This window comes from Balaenoptera acutorostrata, chromosome 8 (assembly GCF_949987535.1).
Source record: "Balaenoptera acutorostrata chromosome 8, mBalAcu1.1, whole genome shotgun sequence".
NCBI classification, from domain to species: Eukaryota; Metazoa; Chordata; class Mammalia; order Artiodactyla; family Balaenopteridae; genus Balaenoptera; species Balaenoptera acutorostrata.
In genome coordinates, this window is record NC_080071.1 from 76,456,034 (window position 1) to 76,476,477 (window position 20,444).

General features: G+C 57.8%; 2 protein-coding genes across 3 annotated transcripts in view; one reads left to right on the forward strand and one right to left on the reverse strand.

Moving 5' to 3' along the window:
* The window catches only part of ASIC4 (acid sensing ion channel subunit family member 4), a 22,216-nt gene extending 7,585 nt beyond the window's left edge, over positions 1 to 14,631 (forward strand). Inside the window, exons 2-10 of one of the 2 annotated variants that reach the window (XM_028167959.2) lie at positions 8,768 to 8,912; positions 8,999 to 9,126; positions 9,317 to 9,479; positions 9,986 to 10,042; positions 11,999 to 12,152; positions 13,344 to 13,435; positions 13,533 to 13,612; positions 13,945 to 14,049; positions 14,250 to 14,631. In XM_028167959.2, the coding sequence (XP_028023760.2) occupies positions 8,768 to 8,912; positions 8,999 to 9,126; positions 9,317 to 9,479; positions 9,986 to 10,042; positions 11,999 to 12,152; positions 13,344 to 13,435; positions 13,533 to 13,612; positions 13,945 to 14,049; positions 14,250 to 14,348 (1,023 nt within the window). In that variant the 3' untranslated portion in view covers positions 14,349 to 14,631. The remainder of the gene's footprint in view (positions 1 to 8,767; positions 8,913 to 8,998; positions 9,127 to 9,316; positions 9,480 to 9,985; positions 10,043 to 11,998; positions 12,153 to 13,343; positions 13,436 to 13,532; positions 13,613 to 13,944; positions 14,050 to 14,249) is intronic. The other variant, XM_057551723.1, reaches the window with a different exon arrangement.
* Positions 14,632 to 15,472: 841 nt separating this feature from the next.
* Positions 15,473 to 20,139, reverse strand: CHPF (chondroitin polymerizing factor). Its single transcript, XM_007187984.3, has 4 exons — positions 19,826 to 20,139; positions 18,207 to 18,780; positions 17,518 to 17,697; positions 15,473 to 17,185 (listed from the first exon to the last, which is right to left on the reverse strand). The coding sequence occupies exons 1-4, from the start codon at positions 20,137 to 20,139 to the stop codon at positions 15,926 to 15,928; spliced, it is 2,328 nt and encodes a 775-aa protein (XP_007188046.2). The 3' UTR covers positions 15,473 to 15,925.
* Between the last annotated feature and the right edge of the window lie 305 nt (positions 20,140 to 20,444).

The following is a 20,444-nucleotide window of genomic DNA, read 5'->3' on the forward strand; positions in this document are numbered from 1 at the left end:
TCCCATCCGAGTCCTTCTGCGCCCTTCGGCACTGGGCCTTTCCCTCTGCATCCATCCGCTGGGGCCCGAGCCTCCGCCCCACCGTGCCGGCTCGCGCCCCTCGCTCCTCCCCGGCCGCGGAGGGCGGCGGGAGGCGGTGTCTCCCTCCGCGGTGGAAGCCTTTGGCGCGGCTGCGTGCGGAGGTCACTTTGCCGAGGAGCCGGGAGCCGGGGGAATGCAAATGAGGCAAACCCAGGGAGGAGAGCGGAGGAGCCCAGAGGAGACGGGAGGGAGGGCGCTCGGGCGCCGTGATGGATGCCTGCCCCGCGGGAGGGAGGAGGGGGGCAGCGAGGAGCACGAGGCGGTGGGTGCAGCCTTCTGGGTGCGGCTGGGCCCAGCCTGGAGGCTCGGGTGCACCCGCGGGGTGGGGGCGATGGCGCACCCACCCACCGCCGCCACCTCCTCCACCTCCTCGGTCTCGGTTCCTGAACTCCCGCCAGGACACGGATGCGATCCACTGTGTAAGCAAGCTCTTAACGAATAACTTTGCATCGAGGGCTGGAACAGCAGGGAAGGACTTCGTTACAAATTAAAAATATTCCCGTCTGCAAAACTGACTTTCTAGGGTTTAAGGCTTATGCGGTCGCTACCTGGGAACAGGTTGGGCTGTTTACCTGCGTCCTGGAGGTCCCGCTCTCTCCTCTCCAGTGGAGACGCGGCGCTCCCTGAGTTCACTGTGTTCTTCCACGGCCCCAAGCGCTCCGGGCTTCCAGCTCCGGCTCGGCCTCAGCCTGGAGTTATACGGCCTTGACTCTCTCCTACTTCACTACTGCCCACACATTTACATTTGCTCAAACATCGTGCCCATTTCCTCCTAGACTCACAAGCACTTCTACCTTGGACAAGAAGTCGCCTTGAAAAGCACCTGGGTGGCTGTGGGCTGGGGGGATGCTGCGTTGACCCTGTGGGGGAGGGCAGGCGCACTAGGGGCGGGGGGTGGGGTAGGGTGGGGGGCTATTCTCCCTGTGTCTGACTGTGGTGTGATCAGATGCCTTTCCTGGGTGGATGAGTGCACTTGCTCTGGGAAGCTTTACTCTCCAACCCAAGTCGAATTCCTGTTCCACTCTCAAGGGACTTGGATTGGTCTCCCTATCATACCACCTATCCCAGCTAGTAATGATTTGCCTATGCCTGGGATTGTTGGTTTTGTGTGCTTTGTTCACCACTGCTGTACACCTGGCTCCCAGCCTAGGTGCTCAATAAACACTTTTGGAATGAATGAATGCCTCTGGGGCCAGACAGCCAACTCCCTCAGGGCAGAGACCAGTGATTTTGTTCTCCAAATCGTCCCCAGCAGCAAGCATAGTACCTGGCATATTGTACAGGCTCAAGGAACAGTGTTGGACAAGTAAGTGTTATGTGAACACCCACCATTTCTTTCTTTTTTTTTTAAATAAATTTATTCATTTATTTATTTTTGGCTGCGTCCGGTCTTCGTTGCTGCGCGCGGGCTTCCTCTAGTTGCGGAGAGCGGGGGCTACTCTTTGTTGCGGTGTGCGGGCCTCTCAATGCAGTGGCTTCTCTTGTTGTGGAGCATGGGCTCTAGGCGCGCGGGCTCAGTAGTTGTGGCACACAGGCTCAGTAGTTGTGGTGCACGGGCTTAGTTGCTCAGCGGCATGTGGGATCTTCCTGGACCAGGGCTCGAACCCGTGTCCCCTGCACTGGCAGGCGGATTCCCAACCACTGCGCCACCAGGGAAGTCCCCACCCACCATTTCTTGAGCACCTACTATTCACTGGGGCTGTGCCAGGTATGTATCAGCACACAGTGGCTGTGAGCGCAGAGTCCAGTGCCAGATCACCTGGTCCCCTCCTCTGCCACGTCATGTGACTGGCCAGCTCCTTACCCTCTCTGGACTTCCACTGTCTTGTCTGTAAAATGGAGATGTTTAGAAACCTCCAGTAGAGGGTTTTTGTGAGAATTAAGGAGTTAATTTATATAAAAGGCTTAGGACTTTGCTTGCCACAGAGTAAGCACTGAATAAATGTTAACTGTGGCTATTTTTTGTGTACGTTATCTCTTTCCTCATAACACCTCCGACGATGCCTATTATTATTCCTATTTTACAGATGAAAAATGGAGGGTCAGAGAGGTTAAATGACTGAACCCAAATCCCACAGACAGTAAGGGCAGGGCTGCAGGCCTGTACCCTCCTCTGATAGGAGAGCCAGATCTCAGATCCTGGGGGGTTTGCTCTGACAGAATTCCATCCTCTCCCACAATTGCTGAGAGAGCTTTTACCAAGGTGCATGATGCCATGTGAGGATGGGCCCAGTGGGGAGCCAAGATCAAATGGCTGCACCATCTTGGCAAGAAGATTCCCTAAATGGGCTCCCCTGCTTTCTTGAGCACCTTGCATGCATCAGTATGGACTTATCTCTGATCCTCACTACTAACCTTAGGAGGAGGAATTACCATTCCCCCTTTTACTGATAAGTAAACTGAGGCTCAGAGAGGTTAAATCGCCACCCAAGGTTGTTTGTCCAAGGCTGGTGGCAGAGCCAGGATTTGAACCCTATTCTGTCAGGCTCCAAAATGTGCACCCGTTTTTCCATGTTATGAACTTTAGGTGGATCCTTTTCCAGCACCATATTCAATGGTCGATCTCTGCCCCAGTTTGGACCTTACTGGTCTCCACAACACTCTTATTACTAATATTGAGGGCTCATGTGTATAATTTTACCTTGCAAATGCCTTTCACCTACTTCATTTCTTTTGAGACTTATAACCAACCTGTGAAATAAGTCGAGCAGGAATTTCTATCCCCACTTGACGGATGAGGAAACTGAGGACCAAAGAAGTCAAAAAAATCACTTTACTAACCAAGGTTACACAGCTGTCACTGGTGGAGCCAGAGCTGGCATCAGGGTCTACTGACCCCCAGGGGGGTGATGGAGGTTAGTGGAGAATGCTGGGGCCCAGTGGGGGGCGGGAGACTGGGTTCTAGTTCTGAATGTGCCCTCTTTGTTCTGTATGCCCTTGGATATGTCCCTTGCCATCTCTAGGCTTCTGATTTGGCCTTTGTACAATGAGGGTTTGGACTGAGTTACCTCCCAGTTCTGACCAGCTCAGACACCCCAGGCATTCTGAGTTGGTTCTATCTTCCCTGGCGAGGACAGAGGAGGAGAAGGCTTTGAACCTGGATGCTTGGGCCACCCCTGAGTGAAGCTGGGGCCCGAGAGCCATCTGACTTGGGATTGCTAGCCACAATCCAGGGCAGATGAAGATGTACCCGCTTCCATTGGCCCACTCTGGACCCCAGGGCACTGCAGGATTAAGAGGAGTTCGTTCCAGGGGCCTAAGTGAGAGGCATGGGGCTAGACCACATCAGGAGAGGGCTGATGGAATTTGGAGGGATAAAGCTGCCATGGAAAAGAGGGCTGGGGGGAGGTGCCAAGGCCTTGGCAGAGGCAGGGTGCCCAGAAGGCGCTGGAGATAAAGCCCAGGCTGCAGATTAGTGCTGGGATTAGCCCAGCCTTGGCTGTTCCTGGCTGCTTCTTATCTCCTGGAGGCCCCGAGCCCTCTCCCCCACTGCTCTGAGCCCTGGCCCTGCTAATTGCCTGTTAACCCTGTGGGCTCCGTGACTGCAGGGAGGATGAGGGGGTGGGGTGGGGAGGGGTGGGTAAGAATTCGAGCCAGCCAGCCAGCCAGTCAGCCAGCCAGCCAGGGAGAGCTTTTCAAGGAAATGGGAGCTGTGGACAGATGGAACTCAAGGGACTGAGAGAGAAGCCACTGCTCAGAGGAGCAAGCTCTGGACGGACCTCTCCGACCCTGATCATTGTCTAGGGCAGACCTGGAGGGGAGGGCAGGGAGAAGGAGGGAAGGGCGCCTGGGGAGGGGTTCCTGGCTTGGGGAGGTGGCTTTAGGCCCAGGGAAAAGTCAAGAGGAGGAATACGAGAGTCAGTGACTGGACACCTAGACTAGAGAATAGACAGAAAAGGAAACAGGATAGAGATGCAGCGGGCAAAAGAACAGAGAGGCTGGGGAGGCAGGCAGGCCAATGGGAGAAAGGCGAGGCCAGGGTGATGGACAGGCTGACAGAGGGCAAGGGACAGAGACACAGGCCAGATGGATAATTGACCAGATGCTGAGGACAGACAGGCCAGGAGGATGGAGAAAGACCTGAGAGAGAGACAGATCAGGCGACCGAGGCTAGGAGATGGACAGACCCAGGGCAGGGTCCAGGCCAACACTAAAGGGGAGGTGGTCCGAGAGGGACAGGCAGAGGGCTGGCAGGAAGGAAGCTGGTCCAAGAGTCTGCCTGCAGCACGGACATAGACCTGTCTAGAAGCCGTCCAACCTAGGTCCGGAGGGGTTCAGCCCAGGGCCAGGGGGATGGACCTAGGAGTGAAGGCAGAGAGCAAGGGAGGGCCGAGAAGAGGGAGAGCCAGACGGAAGAAGAAGGTGGGCTCTGAGATGGGGACAGGGCCCAGAGGCTGAGGCTGGTTGCGGGGGGGGGGGGGGGGGCGGGATCTGGAAATAGCCCCTTGGCCCGTCAGGGCACATCCTGGCCCAGGAGCTGCCCCTTTCCATGGCTGGACTCTGGACTCTCAACTCCTGTCCACACACCCTCCTCTAGGGCCATTCGGGAGAGAGCAGTGGACAGCCAGTGGGACTCTGTGGCAGAGCCGCCGTGCCGTCTCCATGGAAGAGGTTGTGGGCTGTGCTGCTACCAGAGTTCTGCCACTTAGGAGCTGGCGGCTCCACCCGCTGCTGCCTGCCTGGCCCAGGGACCGTCTCCAGGGCAACGCTCTGCTCTGCCCCGCGGTCGGGCCTGACCCGGGCTGTGCAGGTGTCCTGGCCCTGCCAGTCTGGCCTGTCCACTCCCTGCAGAGCATTGTCCATCAGCAGACCCAGAGTCTTTCCACCCATCTCCCTTTGTCACCCCCACTCTGCACAGTTGCCTCAAGGGCAGGCGTACCAGGTAGCCACCACCATCTGAAGCCACTGGAGCCAAAGCCTTCCCAGTTGGCTCTGCCCTGCACAGGGAGAGGCTCAGTGTCATGTAGCCTGTGTCTGTGTCTATGTGGTGGAGGTATCCAGTAGGGGGGCTGCCCCAGCCCCACCCAGGTTCAGGAGGCTACCAGACTCATTCATTCACTGAACACCTACCAGGTGTTTTATAAGCACTAACTCTGCTTTGGCATCAGGCTCAGTTCTGCTCGAATCTCTGCTGTCATTTACTTGCTGTGTGCCCTTAGCCAAGTCATTTTCCCTCTCTGAGCTTCCTCAACATGAAACGGGGGCTGCAATGCTTACCTCATGTGGTTTTCTTGGAGGCTCAAAGGAGAAAATAGATCAAAAGTACAGGACCTGGTACAAAGTGGGAATGTTTGATAATGTTCACTTTGCATTCCTTCCCTTGACCTCACTCCTCCTTCTGCAAATTGCACTGGGCTCTGGGGATACCAAGATGATGAAACGGGGCTCTCTGCCTCAGGGAGTCCATGGTCCCATAGGAGAGACCATGACAGTGCCCAGCGGTCAGGGTCAGCCGCTGCACACTGGGGGGCACGAGTGAGCAGCTCACTACTGGGATCCCCCACGCAGCTCATGCCTTGTTTAGCCTCCCAACTGGAGCACACACTGAAAAATGGCTGCAGCGGCAAGAGCTGATTCCAGCATCTTCTTGGCCCGAAATAGGAAGGGGATGAGTGCTTTGAGATTTGGGGCAAATACTTACATATTCCCCCCATCTGCCTTTCCCACACCACTGAGGACACAGGGATCTTGCCTCCAGCCCGCTTCAGGGCTCTCCTCCCTCCAGTGACATGTAAAAGCACAGGTCTAGAGTCAGGCTGTCTCGCTGGACTCTTGTCCCTTCGACTAGGGCCTTTCTACTCACGGTGTGGTCTGCAGACCAGCAGGTTGTTAGAAATGCAGACTCTCAGTCCTGCTCCCCAACACACGTTCACTGAATCAGAATCTGCATTTTAGCAAGATCCCCAGGTGCTTTGTGTGCACATTAAAGTTTGAGAAGCACTGATCCTGGAGACCTTGGCAAATCAGCCAACCTCTCGGAGCCTCAGTTTCCTCATCTGTAGGGTCATTGTGAGATTCGTTTGGAAAGAGCATATTAAGCATTTAGTGCAGTGCCTGGGGCAGAGCGGATGCTCTGGGACTGTCAGTGATGCCTACTCCTGCCCCACAGATGGACACACAACAGGGAGCTGCGGCAGGGGTGATACAGACAAAGTCAAAGACTGGAACCCAGAAGCCGGCGAGGGTGCAGAAGGAGGGGGGGAGGGACAGGTGAGGAATTGAATTGAGAGGCAGCAGATACGGAGAAGAGAGTAAGGAAAGTATAGAGCAGTAGAGTGCAAGGGAAAGAGAGATGGAAGAAAAGGGGTCGAGCGTTGAGACTCCAGTCTCATTTCAGCTGGATGGGGCTGAAGCAGGAGCTGGGGCTTGGGGTGGTGTAGGCTTGGGTTGGGGGAGTTGCCAGTAATGGATTGTGGGAACACCTTGAGTCTTGCATCTCAATGAGTTCCACCTCTCCCCCTAAGCTGAGTGACCTTGGGCAAGTCACGTCACCTCTCTGAGCTCTGGTTTCCTCATCTGTATTAATCGGGCTAATTAAACCTACCTGATAACAGAGTGGCTGAGGAGATGAAATGGGGTGGCAGATGTTGCCATGTTTTGTAAAATGTACAGTTCTTGTTATTTGTGTGCTTTTCTTTTGGGAATCTGAGGCAGGGTGTTTGGGTGATAGAAGAACTGTCTTGAGAGGGGAGAATCAGCAGGGCGATTAACCTAGGGGGATGGGGATGGGAGACAACCCTGCCTCACAACGAGGGCACCCCCAGGTCCCCAGTTCTTAGAACTCCTCACTCCTACTGCCCTCCACCCAGCCCTCTCCCTTCCACAGCCTCCCTCTGGAGCTAGGCATTTAGGAATCTTTTCCCTTACACTGCCTCATGCCTTTTCTCCCAGCTTTCAGCAGAGTGAAAATGTTCCCAAGGAGAGGGGCCAGGGAGAGAGAGAGTGATTGAGTGCGCTGACCTCCTTACCCCCAGGGAAGGTGCCGCCTGTGATGGGTTTGACCCGGGGGCTGGTCTCTGTGGGGTGAGCCTGGCAGGGGGGAACTCCCATCTGCCTCTCCCTCAACCTCCTCCCCACCCCAGCTGCTTGCAACTCCCAACGGCAGCTATGTCCCCGCCAGAGCCTCGGCTTCCATCTCCGGGGCTCCGGCGCCATCTGGTGTCCACGTGGTAGGGCTCTCCGCAGAGGAAAAGGGAAATTGGCAGCTTCTGCTCTGGCGGAACCGTTTATTAAAGTATCCCTTGTGCCCCGCACTGGGCCAGGTGCTGGACTCATTGCCCCTGTGCAGCATGAACTCCAGTAGGGGGAAGATGAGCAATGAACACGGGGGCAAACAGATAAGCAAGATCATCTCAGGTCTTGATGAGGACTTTGAGCAAACCAACAAATGCGTTTCATGAGGGGAGGCTGACGCTGGGAACGTGTGTGTGGTATATGAGTGTGCATCTGAAGAAGGGACACAACCTCAGGCTTAAAAGATGAGCAGCTATCCATGCCAACTGGGGGGAGGGGAGCATTCCAGGTGAGGGAACTGCGTGAACAAAGGCCTGGGGAGGGAAGTCGCTCCGTAAGTTTGAATTTGTCTCAGAGATCTGGGAGTGGAAAGGCAGGAGACAGAGGCAAAGGTCACCTCACGTGGAGACCTTCAGGCAAGGGAAGGAATTTGGCTTTATTCTCTGGGAAACGGGAAGCCATTGGTGGACTTCAAGTTGGCAAGTGACTTGATTGCATCTCCTCAGTTTAGAATGAGCACTCTGGCTACTGTGTAGTGAATGGCCTGGAAGGAGAGGCAAAGACAGATGAAGGACACCAGTTAGGATCCTGCCGCCATGGCCGGGGAGGGATGATGGTGAAAGGGGGACATGAGATGGAAGGAAAGTAGATGGGTTCTAAATAGATATTGCCTGGGACAGCAGCTGGATTGTATGCCTGGTGACCCCTGTCCCATATCCCAGCAACCAACCTACAGGGAGAGGGAGATTTCAGGGATTCTGACTTGAGAAACTAGGTAGATAGTGGGGCCCTTTACTCATAAGAGGAGAATGGGTCGGGGACAGGATCTGGGAAGACATCAAGAGTTCTGCTAATTTTTTAAAATCAATTTATTTATTTATTTATTTAGACCACTTTGGGTCTTCGTTGCTGCACGTGGGCTTTCTCTAATGGCGGTGAGTGGGGGCTACTGTTCGCTGCGGTGCACGGGCTTCTTATTGCGGTGGCTTCTCTTGTTGCGGAGCATGGTCTCTAGGCACGCGGGCTTCAGTAGTTGTGGCACACGGGCTCAGTAGTTGTGGCTTGCGGGCTCTAGAGCACAGGCTCAGTAGCTGTGGTCCATGGGCTTAGTTGCTCCACAGCATGTGGGATCTTCCCAGACCAGGGCTCGAATCTGTGTCCGCTGCATTGGCAGGAGGATTCTTAACTGCTGCGCCACCAGGGAAGTCCAAGAGTTCTGCTACTGATATGTTAAGCTGGAGGTGCCTTTTAATCATCTAAGAGAGGATGTCAGTAGAAAAGATGGAGCTCAAGGGAGGCTGGGCTGTCGGTTGGTTGCTGGGATATGGGACAGGGGTGACCAGGCAGGTCTGGTGGCCCTCACAGGGGACAGGGAACCCTAAGCCTAAGGCATTATCTTTCATCTCCCCCCCTCCACACCCCCGCCCCTCCCACTCCTGTCTCTTATCCCCAGGTCTATACTCGCTATGGGAAGTGTTATACCTTCAACGCGGATCCACAGAGCTCACTGCCCAGCCGGGTGGGGGGCATGGGCAGTGGCCTGGAGATCATGCTGGACATCCAGCAGGAGGAGTACCTGCCCATCTGGAGAGAGACAAGTACGCAGGCGGGAAAGGGACAGGGGCTCCGGCCTGGGTCCTCTGCCTGGGATGGGTTTCCAAAGGTCCCCATCTCTACCGTGCAGACGAGACATCGTTTGAGGCAGGCATCCGAGTGCAAATCCACAGCCAGGAGGAGCCACCCTACATCCACCAGCTGGGCTTCGGCGTGTCCCCAGGCTTCCAGACCTTTGTGTCCTGCCAGGAACAGCGGGTGAGCACCTCCAGCTGGGTCCTGGGTCAGGCACGGGGCTGGGCCTTTGGGCTCAGAGGGAATGCTGACCAGATCTGCCCCCCAGAAGCTCGCATCCCACCAGTCCTCCCATGGACTTTACTGGGGCTGTGGGCGCCCGAGGGCCAGGTGGGACGTCTGTGCGTGACCCCGTCATGCCCCACCTCTGCAGCTGACCTATCTGCCCCAGCCCTGGGGCAACTGCCGAGCGGAGAGTGGGCTCAGGGAGCCTGAGCTTCAAGGCTACTCGGCCTACAGTGTGTCTGCCTGCCGGCTGCGCTGTGAAAAGGAGGCCGTGCTTCAGCGCTGCCACTGCCGGATGGTGCACATGCCAGGTGGGCACCCCTCCCCCCTGTGTCACCCTGCCAGGCTCCAGAACCTCCAAGGGCAGAACACTGCTCATGTGCAGGGGGGCAGGTGCACGTGTATGACAACGTTTGTGCACGTCTCTGCCCACGTGAGTGTACATGGTATGTGTTCGGGATTTTATGCATGCTTTCACGTATGCATATGGGATGCACACATGCATGTTTGTGTGCCTGTTAACATGTATTTATGCGTACATGTACTTGTGCATATCTGTACTTTTGTACTTGAGGTTGTGTGCATGTGCTTGAACATGTGCTTGCAAATGCATGTGCATATGTGTGTGTGTGCAAGCACGCATGGATTTACGTGCATATATGCATGCGTACATCTCCATGCTTCTCTGCACAGGCATGTATAAATTCATGTGCGCACATTTATGTGTGTGCATGCATGTGTGTGCCCACATTTGGGAATATGGGAGGGGAGAGTGGATGGAACTAGAGACTCCAGGAATAATCTTCTCTCCTTTCAGGCAATGAGACCATCTGCCCGCCAAATATCTACATCGAGTGTGCTGACCACACACTGGGTCCGTGCTGCCTTCTCCCCTCCCTGCCTCTCCGTCCCCCTCCTCCTCTTCATCTCTCTGTGTACCCTGCTCCTCACTGCCTTGGCTCCCCTCCTCCCAGTCTCTTCCTGGGGTTTTTTCCCCCGGGGGTTGAGCCTTATCCCATACCTCCAGGGGTCTGAGGACCTTTGCAGTTGTGGTGGAGGCAGCAGGGTGGGGGGTTGCAGAGAACTGGAACTGAGAGTGAAGGGCGGGGCTTCTCATCTTGGTTCAGCCAATGAGCTTGCCTCTCTGGGAAAGTGAAATGACTTCTCCCTTGGTATGAGGAAAGATGTATTGCTGGCTATCCGTGTGAGTAAGGCAACCCCATCTGTCCATAGGTCTCGCCTGATCCACACTTCACTCATTCATTCATTTATTCACTCTACAGATGTTTACAGCCTGCACTGGTGCCAGAGGTAAAAGTGGGAACAAGAGCCCCGCTCTTGTGGCGCTTACTGCCTAGCAGGGCTGTGGGTGGGCATCACAACACAGCGTGTTAGTCCTTGTGTAGGGGAACCTCAGCGATCCTACAGGGCCCCAGCAAGGGCATGCAGCCTCACCTGGGCAGGCAGAGAGGATTCCCAGAGGAAGTGACATATGAGCTGAGACTGGAAGGGTGTGGAAGAGTCAGCCAGGTGAAAAGGGGGGACGTGTTCTAGGCAGTGGGAACAGCTCGTGCTAAAGACCTGTGGCCAGAGAGAGCGTGTGTGTCTGGAGCCCTGAAAGGTCAGTGTGGCTGGAGGTCAGAGAACAAAGGAGGGCGTGGAAAGTGTGGAGGAGGCTCTGGGAAGCCAACAATGGCTTAAGGCAAGGCAAGAATGTCTTCTGATTTTAGGAAGGGGACTCTGATTAGATGTGAGGATGGACAAGCGGGGAGGAAGACCAGGAACAGGGTGACCGGTCAGGAGAGCACTGCAGTAATCCAGATGCTGGGGCCACGGGGGCGGGTTTGAGGTGCTGGGGCAGTAGAATCACACCTTCTGTGTCCCACACACCAACTACATCCGCCAAAGGGGTGATTGAAGCGTGTTTAATAAAGGAACAGATGTAAGTGGGGATAAGGGAACCACAAGGGGTGGTGAGACTCCACAGAACTAAGGAGCCTTTCTTCCCCCCGCGCCTGAAGGGGCAAAGGGAGGGGTTGCTACTGGCACCCAGAGAGGGACCTGTGGCTGTCTGAGATGGACAGGAGCCGGGAGCCGGGACCACAAGAGGAAAGACGCAGCCTCTGCCAACTTAAGCCCTGCAGTGAGGAAGCCAGGGAAGAAATACCCTGGCATCTCTCCCCTCCTTGCCCTGTGATCCTGACGGGGTTTCCCATTGGCCAAACCCAACCCAAAGCCACAGGACAGGGAGTCTAGGTGATGCATTTGGCAGAGATCAGCATCCTGGGACAGAGCAAGGTGGGGAGAGTGGAGAGTGGATCTGAAGGGGCGAACAGAGAAAACCCAGCATACTGAGCATAATGACCCTGCCCATTTGTTCTTCTCCGTCCATCCATCCATCCACGTATCCACTCATCCATCCACTCATCCACAGGCATATGTGAAAACATGCATAAATCCCTTTCATCCCAGCATCCCCTCCAAGCCCCTCATGTGTCTGAGGCCTCATGTGGTTGATTAGCTCTGGTGGATGGCCCGTGCCCTCCCTCTGAGCCATGAGGACCTCTCTGTCCCTGGGGGCTGGGCAGCAGAGGGATGAGCCTATAGGAGTGTGCTGGGGGTTCTGCCTCCACCCACTTTCTTGGATGGTCTGAAGCTGGTCCAGGAAGGGACTCCCAGCCAGTCTCCTCCAGGCAGTGCCAGTGCTGGCCAGACCAGGCCCTCAGTGTGGGTGTGCCTGCCTCGGGACAGCCCCTAGGCTTCCTCCCTGCAGCTGGTGGGCCTCTGGGCCATCCCACCCCGCACAACAGCTGGCGCCTCTGTGTTGCAGATTCCCTGGGTGGGGGCTCCGAAGGCCCGTGTTTCTGCCCTACCCCCTGCAACCTGACCCGCTACGGGAAAGAAATCTCCATGGTCAGGATCCCCAACAGGGGCTCAGCCCGGTACCTGGCAAGAAAATACAACCGTAATGAGACCTACATACGGTATGTATGTGTGTGTGTGTGTGTGTGCGTGTGTGCGTTCGTGTGTGTCTGTGTGTGGTGGAGGCCACCCTCAACAGGCCTGGTGCATGGTGGAGGCTGGGAGTGGGCCGCATCTTTGTTAATAAGAGTCTCCTGCCAGGAATGCCTTTCACGATCTTTTTCTTCTGGTTAACCCCTACCCATCCTCCGAGTCGCATCCTGTGTCTCCACCTCCAGGGGAGCCCTTCTGAGTCCAAACACCTTTCACCTGCACTCCCACAGCACCCTGTACATACCTCTGTCGTTGCATTTACCCACTGTTTTGTGTTTACATGTCTTTTGTATGTCTGTTTGCGTGTCTTTCTCCCCCAGCAACCTGTAGCCGTTAAATGCATGTCCAGTGAATGCTGTGCAGAGGGAGAGGAACTGGAAGGGATGGGGGAGGAGCCAGGTGGCCCACAGGAGGGGTCCCACTGAGCCTTGGGCCTGGTACCCTGCAGCCAATCTACCAATGCTGAGCATCCCCTGAGTGCCAAGCCCAGCGCTGGCTCCTATGGGGACAGAGATGATTATAACACAAAACTCATGCCCCAGTTTGTGGATGGGGCCATGTTTGAAGGTGTGGTACTGATTCTTAGGCCCCAGGAGAGATGAATGTGCATAGGGGAAGCAGGGGAGGCATGAGCTGGGCCTCTGAGCACCCCGGGTTTGGGTCCGTGAGAAGAGGAGAGAGGGGAGGCATCCCAGTTAGAGATCTGTGGGCTGATGTCAAGACCAGCCTGAGCAGCAGGGAGGCTATGTGGAAAGAAGCAGATAAAAAAGCGGTCTGGATAAGAAGGTACAGTGCAGCTGATCATGGGCAGTCTTGAAAGTCTGGAAGAGGAATTCTGGAGTAGACCGTCAAGCAATAGGGAGCCACTGAAGGTTCAAGAGAGGTATGGGGATGAGGCAAAGTGACTATTATTTGCTGCTTTAGAGAAGGCAGGGGGGGAATCTTGCCGGCCCAGGAGTTTTGTTTTATTCTCCCAGGCCCTTTGCTAGCCCTCAAAAGATGAAGCTGACAGGCATCTGGGCCTGTCTCCCCTCACAGCTTTTGGGAGCTTCTTGGCACAGGGGGGCCTCAGATCTGGATCTGCTGGGCCGGGGATGTCCCGCCAGCTGTCTCCTCAAGAAGATGGCCCCTTAGGGATACCCTGCTTCCTGTCTCTGCAGGGAGAACTTCCTGGTCCTAGATGTCTTTTTTGAAGCCCTGACATCCGAGGCCATGGAGCAGCGAGCAGCCTACGGCCTGTCAGCCCTGCTGGGTGAGCCCCGGCCCCGATTCCACGGGGGTGGACTGGACCCCTCTGACACTGCCTGCCCCCAGCCTGCCCCCTCTGACACTGCTCTCGTGCTCCCCAGGAGACCTCGGGGGACAGATGGGCTTATTCATCGGAGCCAGTGTCCTCACGCTGCTGGAGATCCTAGACTACATCTATGAGGCAAGGGGTGGGGCCCTGGTGGGGGCCACCCAGATGGGGAGTGGCGGGTAGGAGGAGGGGCTGGGGGGAAAGCAGAGGGGCAGCGCAGGCTTCCTGGTGGAGCTGGACTGGCGGGAGGTCAAGCTCAGGGTTATTTACCAGGGTCCCCTGACTGGTGGGAAGGCCCGAGCGCGCTGAGAAGTCAGGAGAGGGGGATGGGTGAGGAGGACTGGGGCATCCTAGTGGGGGTTTGCTGGGCCAGCAAGTCCTATGAGGTGGGCCTGGTGAGGCGCGTCCTTCTCCTCTAGCGAGTTTCCTGAGCCCACTGCTATCCCCCCACCCTGAACCCCCAGGTGTCCTGGGACCGACTGAGGCGGGCGTGGCGTCGTCCCAAGACCCCCCTCCGGACCGCCACTGGGGGCATCTCCACTTTGGGGCTTCAGGAACTGAAGGAGCAGGTGAGGGTTAGCGCTGCAGAGTATGCAGCCAGTGTCCTCTCCCAGGACTGAATCCCCCCATAACTTCTGAACTAGCCTGCGGGAAGGGGTTCCTGGGCTCCCCTGAGGCCTCTGCCCCAGGGGACAGGGAAAGGCTGGCTGTGTGAGGCTTGGGGGTACCACTTGAGCTCTCCCTGTCCCACTCCCTCTTCGCCTCGCAGAGTCCCTGCCCAAGCCTGGGCCACGCTGGCGGAGGCACCGGCAGCCTGCTCCCAAACCACCACCCCCCAGGAGGCCTCTTTGAAGACTTCGCTTGCTAGGATGGTGCTGTGTCCAAAAGGACCCAGGAGTCTGGGACTCCAGCCCAGATCCCCACCGTAGCCTCCTGCTCTTAGGACCGAAGGCTTGGGGGAAGCCCAAAGCTGAGGGGAAGAGGGCGGTGCTCACTGGGAGGGTGGGGACTCTGTCCCTGCTCTCACCCACCCTAGTGCCAGCTGCTTTGCACAAGGGTCCCTCTTGTCCACACCCTCCACCCCCAGGTTGGTGCCCAGGGAGGGCTGGGGACCAGGCCATGGGCCCCAGTGGAGGGGAGTGGAGGGGAGGAGAAAGGGAGGTGGAAAAAGGGGCCCACCCCAGAGGGGGTGGAACCCTCTGTACATTTGTATATATTTAGGGAGGACAGGGCGGGGGTGGGGATACAGATGTAGCAGGTGGGTGGGGCTATGAGGGTCGGTAATTTAGAGACAGCCGGGGTCCCAGCCCTAGAGTGTCAGCAGGAGAGGGCAGGCCCCCAGGACTCAGGACTGCGGGGCTGGTCCTGCTTCCTGCCCCTCTCCAGGCCCAGCTTCCCTTTTGGCAGGGGGAGTGTGTGGTCCAGCAGGCCTGGCCCAGTTCCCTCTGCCCCAACCCCACTCCCAGAGTCCCCTCCACAGGGAGAGGCAGATCTTTCAGAACTTGGCTGAGCTTGGGGGTGGGGAAGGGGGCCTTCTCAGGCCTCTCTGCCTCCAGTCTGGTTTTATAAAGTGCTGACAAAGTTGGGAATAAAGAGGCATAAAGAATTCTCTGTGTGTATATGTGACTAAGCTGGGAGCTGGGGTGGGGCTGGGCATATGCATGACTCGGTCCCTGGGAAAAGGAAATACAGGCCCCAGCCAGGACAAGGAGCCTCCATCCTCAAAGCCCTCCCTGTCCCCATGCCTGCCTTTCAAAAACTCAGGAATCACTAGCCGGGACTTCCTGGTGGTCCAGTGGTTAACACTCTGTGCTCCCAATGCAGGGGGCCCGGATTCGATGCCTGTTCAGGGAACTAGATCCCACATGCCACAACTAAAAGAGCCCGCACGTCGCGACTACAGTCCCGCATGCTATAATGAAGATACCATGTGCTGCAACTAAGACCCGGCACAGCCAAATAAATAAATATTTAAAAAAAAAAAAAAAGAACCACTAGTCCACACTCAGCCAGTTTATTAAAGGCAGGGAGCTTCATCAGGACTGCAGAGGAGAGAGGTTGGGCGACACCGCCCCTCCTCTCTCAGCTCCCCCCCCTTCTCCAACAACTCACCTACAGCCCAGCCCCCCAGGGGACCCTAGGAGGTGGGGCTGGCGTCAGGCAGATTGCACTGCATAAATACTCGGAGGCCACAGCCTGAATCAGCAGCGTCAAGAGGGCAGGGAGACCGGGTTTGGGGCAGAAAGGGGTGGCTCCAAGGGTACCTCTTCCAGGCTTGCTCTAAGCCCAAGGGTCCCCCAAGCCAGAGAGAGGGGGTCAGCGGGCTGCCCTGGGGTCTGAGGCTGCGGCCAGCCCTGTCCTGCGAGGCTGGCAGGTGGCTCCGGGTGGCTGGGGAAGAGCGGGGCGGGGCACCGCCTTGCCAGGGTTCAGGGGTGCAGGGCGGGGTCAGGTGCTGTTGCCCTGCTCCTGCTCGAAGAGCAGCATGGCCAGCTGGGTGCGGGAGCCGAGGCTCTCGAGCGCACTCTGGCGGCAGCGGTGGTACAGGTCCTCGCTAAGCCGCGCGCTACACGTCTGGGCCCGATAGCGCTGCAGCAGCGCGGGCTCCACCGCCCGCAGGACGTGCAGGCTGGAGAAGCGCAGGAACAGCTCATACACATCCAGGCTCTCCAGCAGCTCCTCCTCCTGCTCCGAGGCCGCCGCCAGCCGCGCTCGGGCCGCCACGTAGTCGGAGTTGTAGAAGCAGGCCTCGCTGGCTGCCTGGCGATCAAAGCGGCCTGTGTCTCGGCCTAATTCAGGGGGTCCCGGGCCCTGGGGTGGGGCGACGGCCGGGTGGAAGGCCTGGAAGTGCATGGGAAAGAAGGCTTGCCAGCCAGAGATGGCATGCATGCGGCAGCGGTTCAGGAAGTCCGGGGTGAGCACCGTGTCTGGCCCGGCCAGCAGGAACAGCGTGTCCAGTGGGTGCTTCTTGGAGAGCAGATCCATGAGGCGCAGCGGTGAGGGTGTGGCTGTCTGCACGCTGAGCCAGGGCACCCGGGCACCGGGGAAACGCCGCTCCAGCTCTGCCACACGGGCCTTGACAGGTGCAAAGACATCGGCGTGGGCCGCCCGCTGGGCCTGTCGTGGCTCATACAGTAGCAGCAGGGTCAGGGTGGCCGCAGAATCGCCAGGCTCCAGTGCGGCCACGGCGAAGGCCTCCAGGAAGCCAGGGGCCAGGTCACACTCGGCTGCAGCCAGTGGCAGTAACACGGTGAGACGCGAGGCCTCGGTGACATAGGGCACGGGCAAGATCTCCACGCGACTCAGTGGCCGTAGCAGCTGCACTCGGCGGGTGAGGGGCCGGCGGCCACCCTGGGGGGTCAATGCCTCCAGCTGCAAGTCCAGCGTGTACTCCATACCCCGGGCAGGATCGAAGCGTCGGTAGCCATTAACCAGCTGCTGCTTCTGGAGCCGCAGGGCCGGGTGGTACCGGCGGTTGAGCTCCTCCAGGGCTGCCCCCAGAACATCGGCCACATCAGCCTGGTCAGCCCCACGTAGTGGGCAGCGGGGTGAGCCATCAGCGCAGGAGAAAGCATGCTGCTCTGTGAAATAGTCCCAGCGCAGCACCTCAAAGCGGGAGGCCGGGCGGGACGGCGCTGGAATGCCCACGGGCCAGGTGGCTGCCCGCTCCCCATCCGCTGCCAGACGGCTGGTGTTCTGGATCTCCCACTGGGTTGGAGGAACAGGCCATGAGCGAGGCATAGACCACAGGGGCCAGCACACAGCTGGGGGGCTGGGCAGGCAGAAGGTGCCACTCAGGACAGGTTCCCAGTCCCTTGCCAACCTCTGCCCACCCAGGGCCCCCACTTATTCTTTCCCCAGATGGAGGCAGCCTAAGACTTAAATGGGGGTCTCTGGAGAGGCTCCAGAGAAAAGGTAGAAGCAGACAGGGACTGGGAAGCAGGTTTGTTCTGTGATTCTTGTGCTAATTTTGTATTTCCCTGGGATCTCTGAGACCTCTCAGGATGCCCTCACCCCCCCACCTCCAGCCCAGACCATACCTGTAACTCCTGGATCTCCTGGTATGTGCGTTCCAGTTCAGCTCGGGCAAAAGCCTTGTGCAGCTGGTACATGTGCACAGGGTCACGGACAGGGTGAGCTGTCAGGGCACTGCGGAAACGAGGGTCCCCCTCCTGCACGGGCTCCCCAGGGCTCAGCTCCAGGTAGCTATAGTGGACTCCCTGGGGAGAGGAAGGGAAGTGGGAAACATGAGGGGAGAGTCGTCCCCCACCCCCACCCCATAGTTTGTGTCTCATCCCTCCATCCTATGACCTGCTGTGGACTTGGGGTCAGAATTCTGTGGGCTTCAGTCTATCTTGACCAGTTGTGAGCTTGTGTGACCTTGAGCAAGCCTCTGCTAGCTCATCTGTGAAATGGGCATGCATCCTATCTCAGAGCTGTCCAGGGGCTCAAATAAAATAATAATGGCCAACACCAAACACCTAGTATGTGCAAGGCTCCCTTATTTTTTCTAATCCTTATAACAGCCCTGAGAAAAAATTATTTCCATTGGTAAGGATGAGGATACCGAGGCTCAGGAGATTCAGTAATTTACCCAAAGTCACAGGGATAGAAGATGACAGAACTGCATGGAAACCCAGGCCCATATCTCCAACCACCCCCTCTGCCTCTCAGGGGGAAGTGCACACGCCCAGACAGGAGGCACCAGTGGGGTGGCTTATCTTCCTACCTCGTGGCCGCCAGTGCAGCCCACCCCGGTGGCATCGAGGATGCAGCGGCCCAGCCACTCATCCGGGTGCGCACTGACGATGTCGTTGCGGCAGGCTTCCAGGTGGGGGCGCAGCTGCTGCAGCAGTGTGCGTGACAGCAGCACCCCAAAGCCACCGTGGCAGTAGCGGCCTGGGGCGGGCTCTCCACTGATGAAGTCCTGGGGCCGGCCCAGATAGAGGTGGGCAGCGGCTGCCAGGCTGAGGTGGCCAGCTAGGCGAGCCAGTCCGTGCGCCTCGGTGTAGGTGGCATCGGGCACTAGGAAGAACCAGTCAAAGTCGTTGCCGTGCTGCTCCAGCAGGTGGCGCAGTGCCAGGTGCAGGTGCCCGATGGGCCGCTCCTCGCCTAGCGTCACCACGGCCATCCCCGGTGGTGCCCGGCGGCCCCGCGAGCCTGTCAGGAACACCACACGCTCTAGCCGGTGCCCCAGCGTGCGGTTCACAGCCACACCCAGTGTGGGCAACGTGGCCTGTGAGGTCAGCACCGCCACGAGCAGCCTCTGCCTGATGCCCAGCTCTGTGCTGATGTAGCGGGTCCTGGGGGTGGGGGTAGAAGATGGCACAAGGTTACTAAAAAGACAACAGGGCAGGTAGAGGGCAGCATACACAGGCTCCGGCAGGTCATGTCCTCTTTGGGCCTGTTTCATTTATGATAGAATAACAACTCTCCCCCAGGGATCATGAGTATTTAAGGGAAATACTGGCCTTACCATAGTGCTTTTAGGAGATGGCATTATCCATGCAGATATGAGAGATATATTTGGGGTCTGATTCCCTGTTTCATTACTTAGTGGTTGAGTCCTTGAGCAAGTTATTAAACCCATCCGAGCCTTGGGTAGCCTCATCTGTAAAATGGGGCTGATTGTATCTCTTTAAAGCACTTAGCCAAATGCTTGGTACATAGGTGCTCCACACATCATGTATACACTTATTTCTAAATAATATGCCATTATACCACAAATACATCACGTAAATGATGTAACAGAATAAACGGCATAGAGATGTAGTGAATGTGTTTGGGGGGGGGTCAGAGGTTCCAGAAACTTACCTTCCGTAACACAGAAGGTAAGTTGCAGAACTGGAATTTGAACTCGGTGTTACTTCGGAGAAATTATTTCAACTCATAGGCAGAGAGGCATTAATGGAATGGGTACATCACCCTTTTCCCACAAACCTCCACCCCCCCTCCCCCAGGTGCCCACCCAGGAACAAGAGATACAGGTAATCCTAGTTCTCTCTTTTCTCTTTCCCTCTCTCTATGCACCCACTCTATACACTAGCCATTTCTCTAAACCTAACACCGAGCCAGGGAGCTATGAGGACCTCTGGGGGGTCCATGGGGTCAAGCAGGTTTAGGGCAGAGGCGGGCAAGTTCTGCCCAGGCCTGGATGGGGCCCAGAGAGGCCTCAGATGGGCTCCAAACCTCCCTGGGAAGCAGGGCCGTCGGAAATTATCGGGGCCCAAAGACTTCCTGGCCGGTCAGACCCTTCCTTCCGGGGCCTGACCCAGCCCCTGGCGGCCTCCACTGCGCGTCCGTCCCAGCCGGTTCCCAGGGGGTGGGACTGGCGAGTCTGATCCCTACCTGACGGCCTTTTTGGCGGCCTGGCCAGGCTGTGCGGGGTGGTAGGGTAAGACACGCGGCTCCCAGTTGTCCCCGGCGCCTGCACCGGCCCCGGGCCTCTCGCGCTCCGCTCCGGGCTGCACCGAGTTGGGCCGGCGCGCCGCGTTGGTGTTGCCGCGCGGCGGCAGCTCAGAATCTCCGGGTTGGGGCGGCCCTGGGCCACAAGGCTCCTCCACCCAGGTGACGCTGAGCAGGCTCAGAGTGAAGCCCAGGGAGATGCCCACGGCCACGGGCCCTGCGGGCCGCAGCACCGACAACAGCAGCGATGCCCGCATGGCGCCCGGACCGCGGGCCCCCGGCCCTGGAGCAGCCCCAGAGCAGCAAGAGGAGGCTTCGAGGGGGCGGGACCGGGGAGGGGGCGGATCCGGAGGGCCCGAGCCAAGCGGGCGGGCCCCCCTCCCTCCCCGCCGAGCCGAATCCCCTGCGCCGCGTTCCGATCGCCCTCCAGCTGCCGCTCGGTACCGCGCAGGGTCCCGGCGCTGGGCGCGGGAGCCTCAGCCGAGGCCGCCGCTGTCCGACGTGTCACTGGGAGGGCCCCGCCCCCGGGGTGGGGTCTCGGGCTCCGGCTACCGGAGAGGGA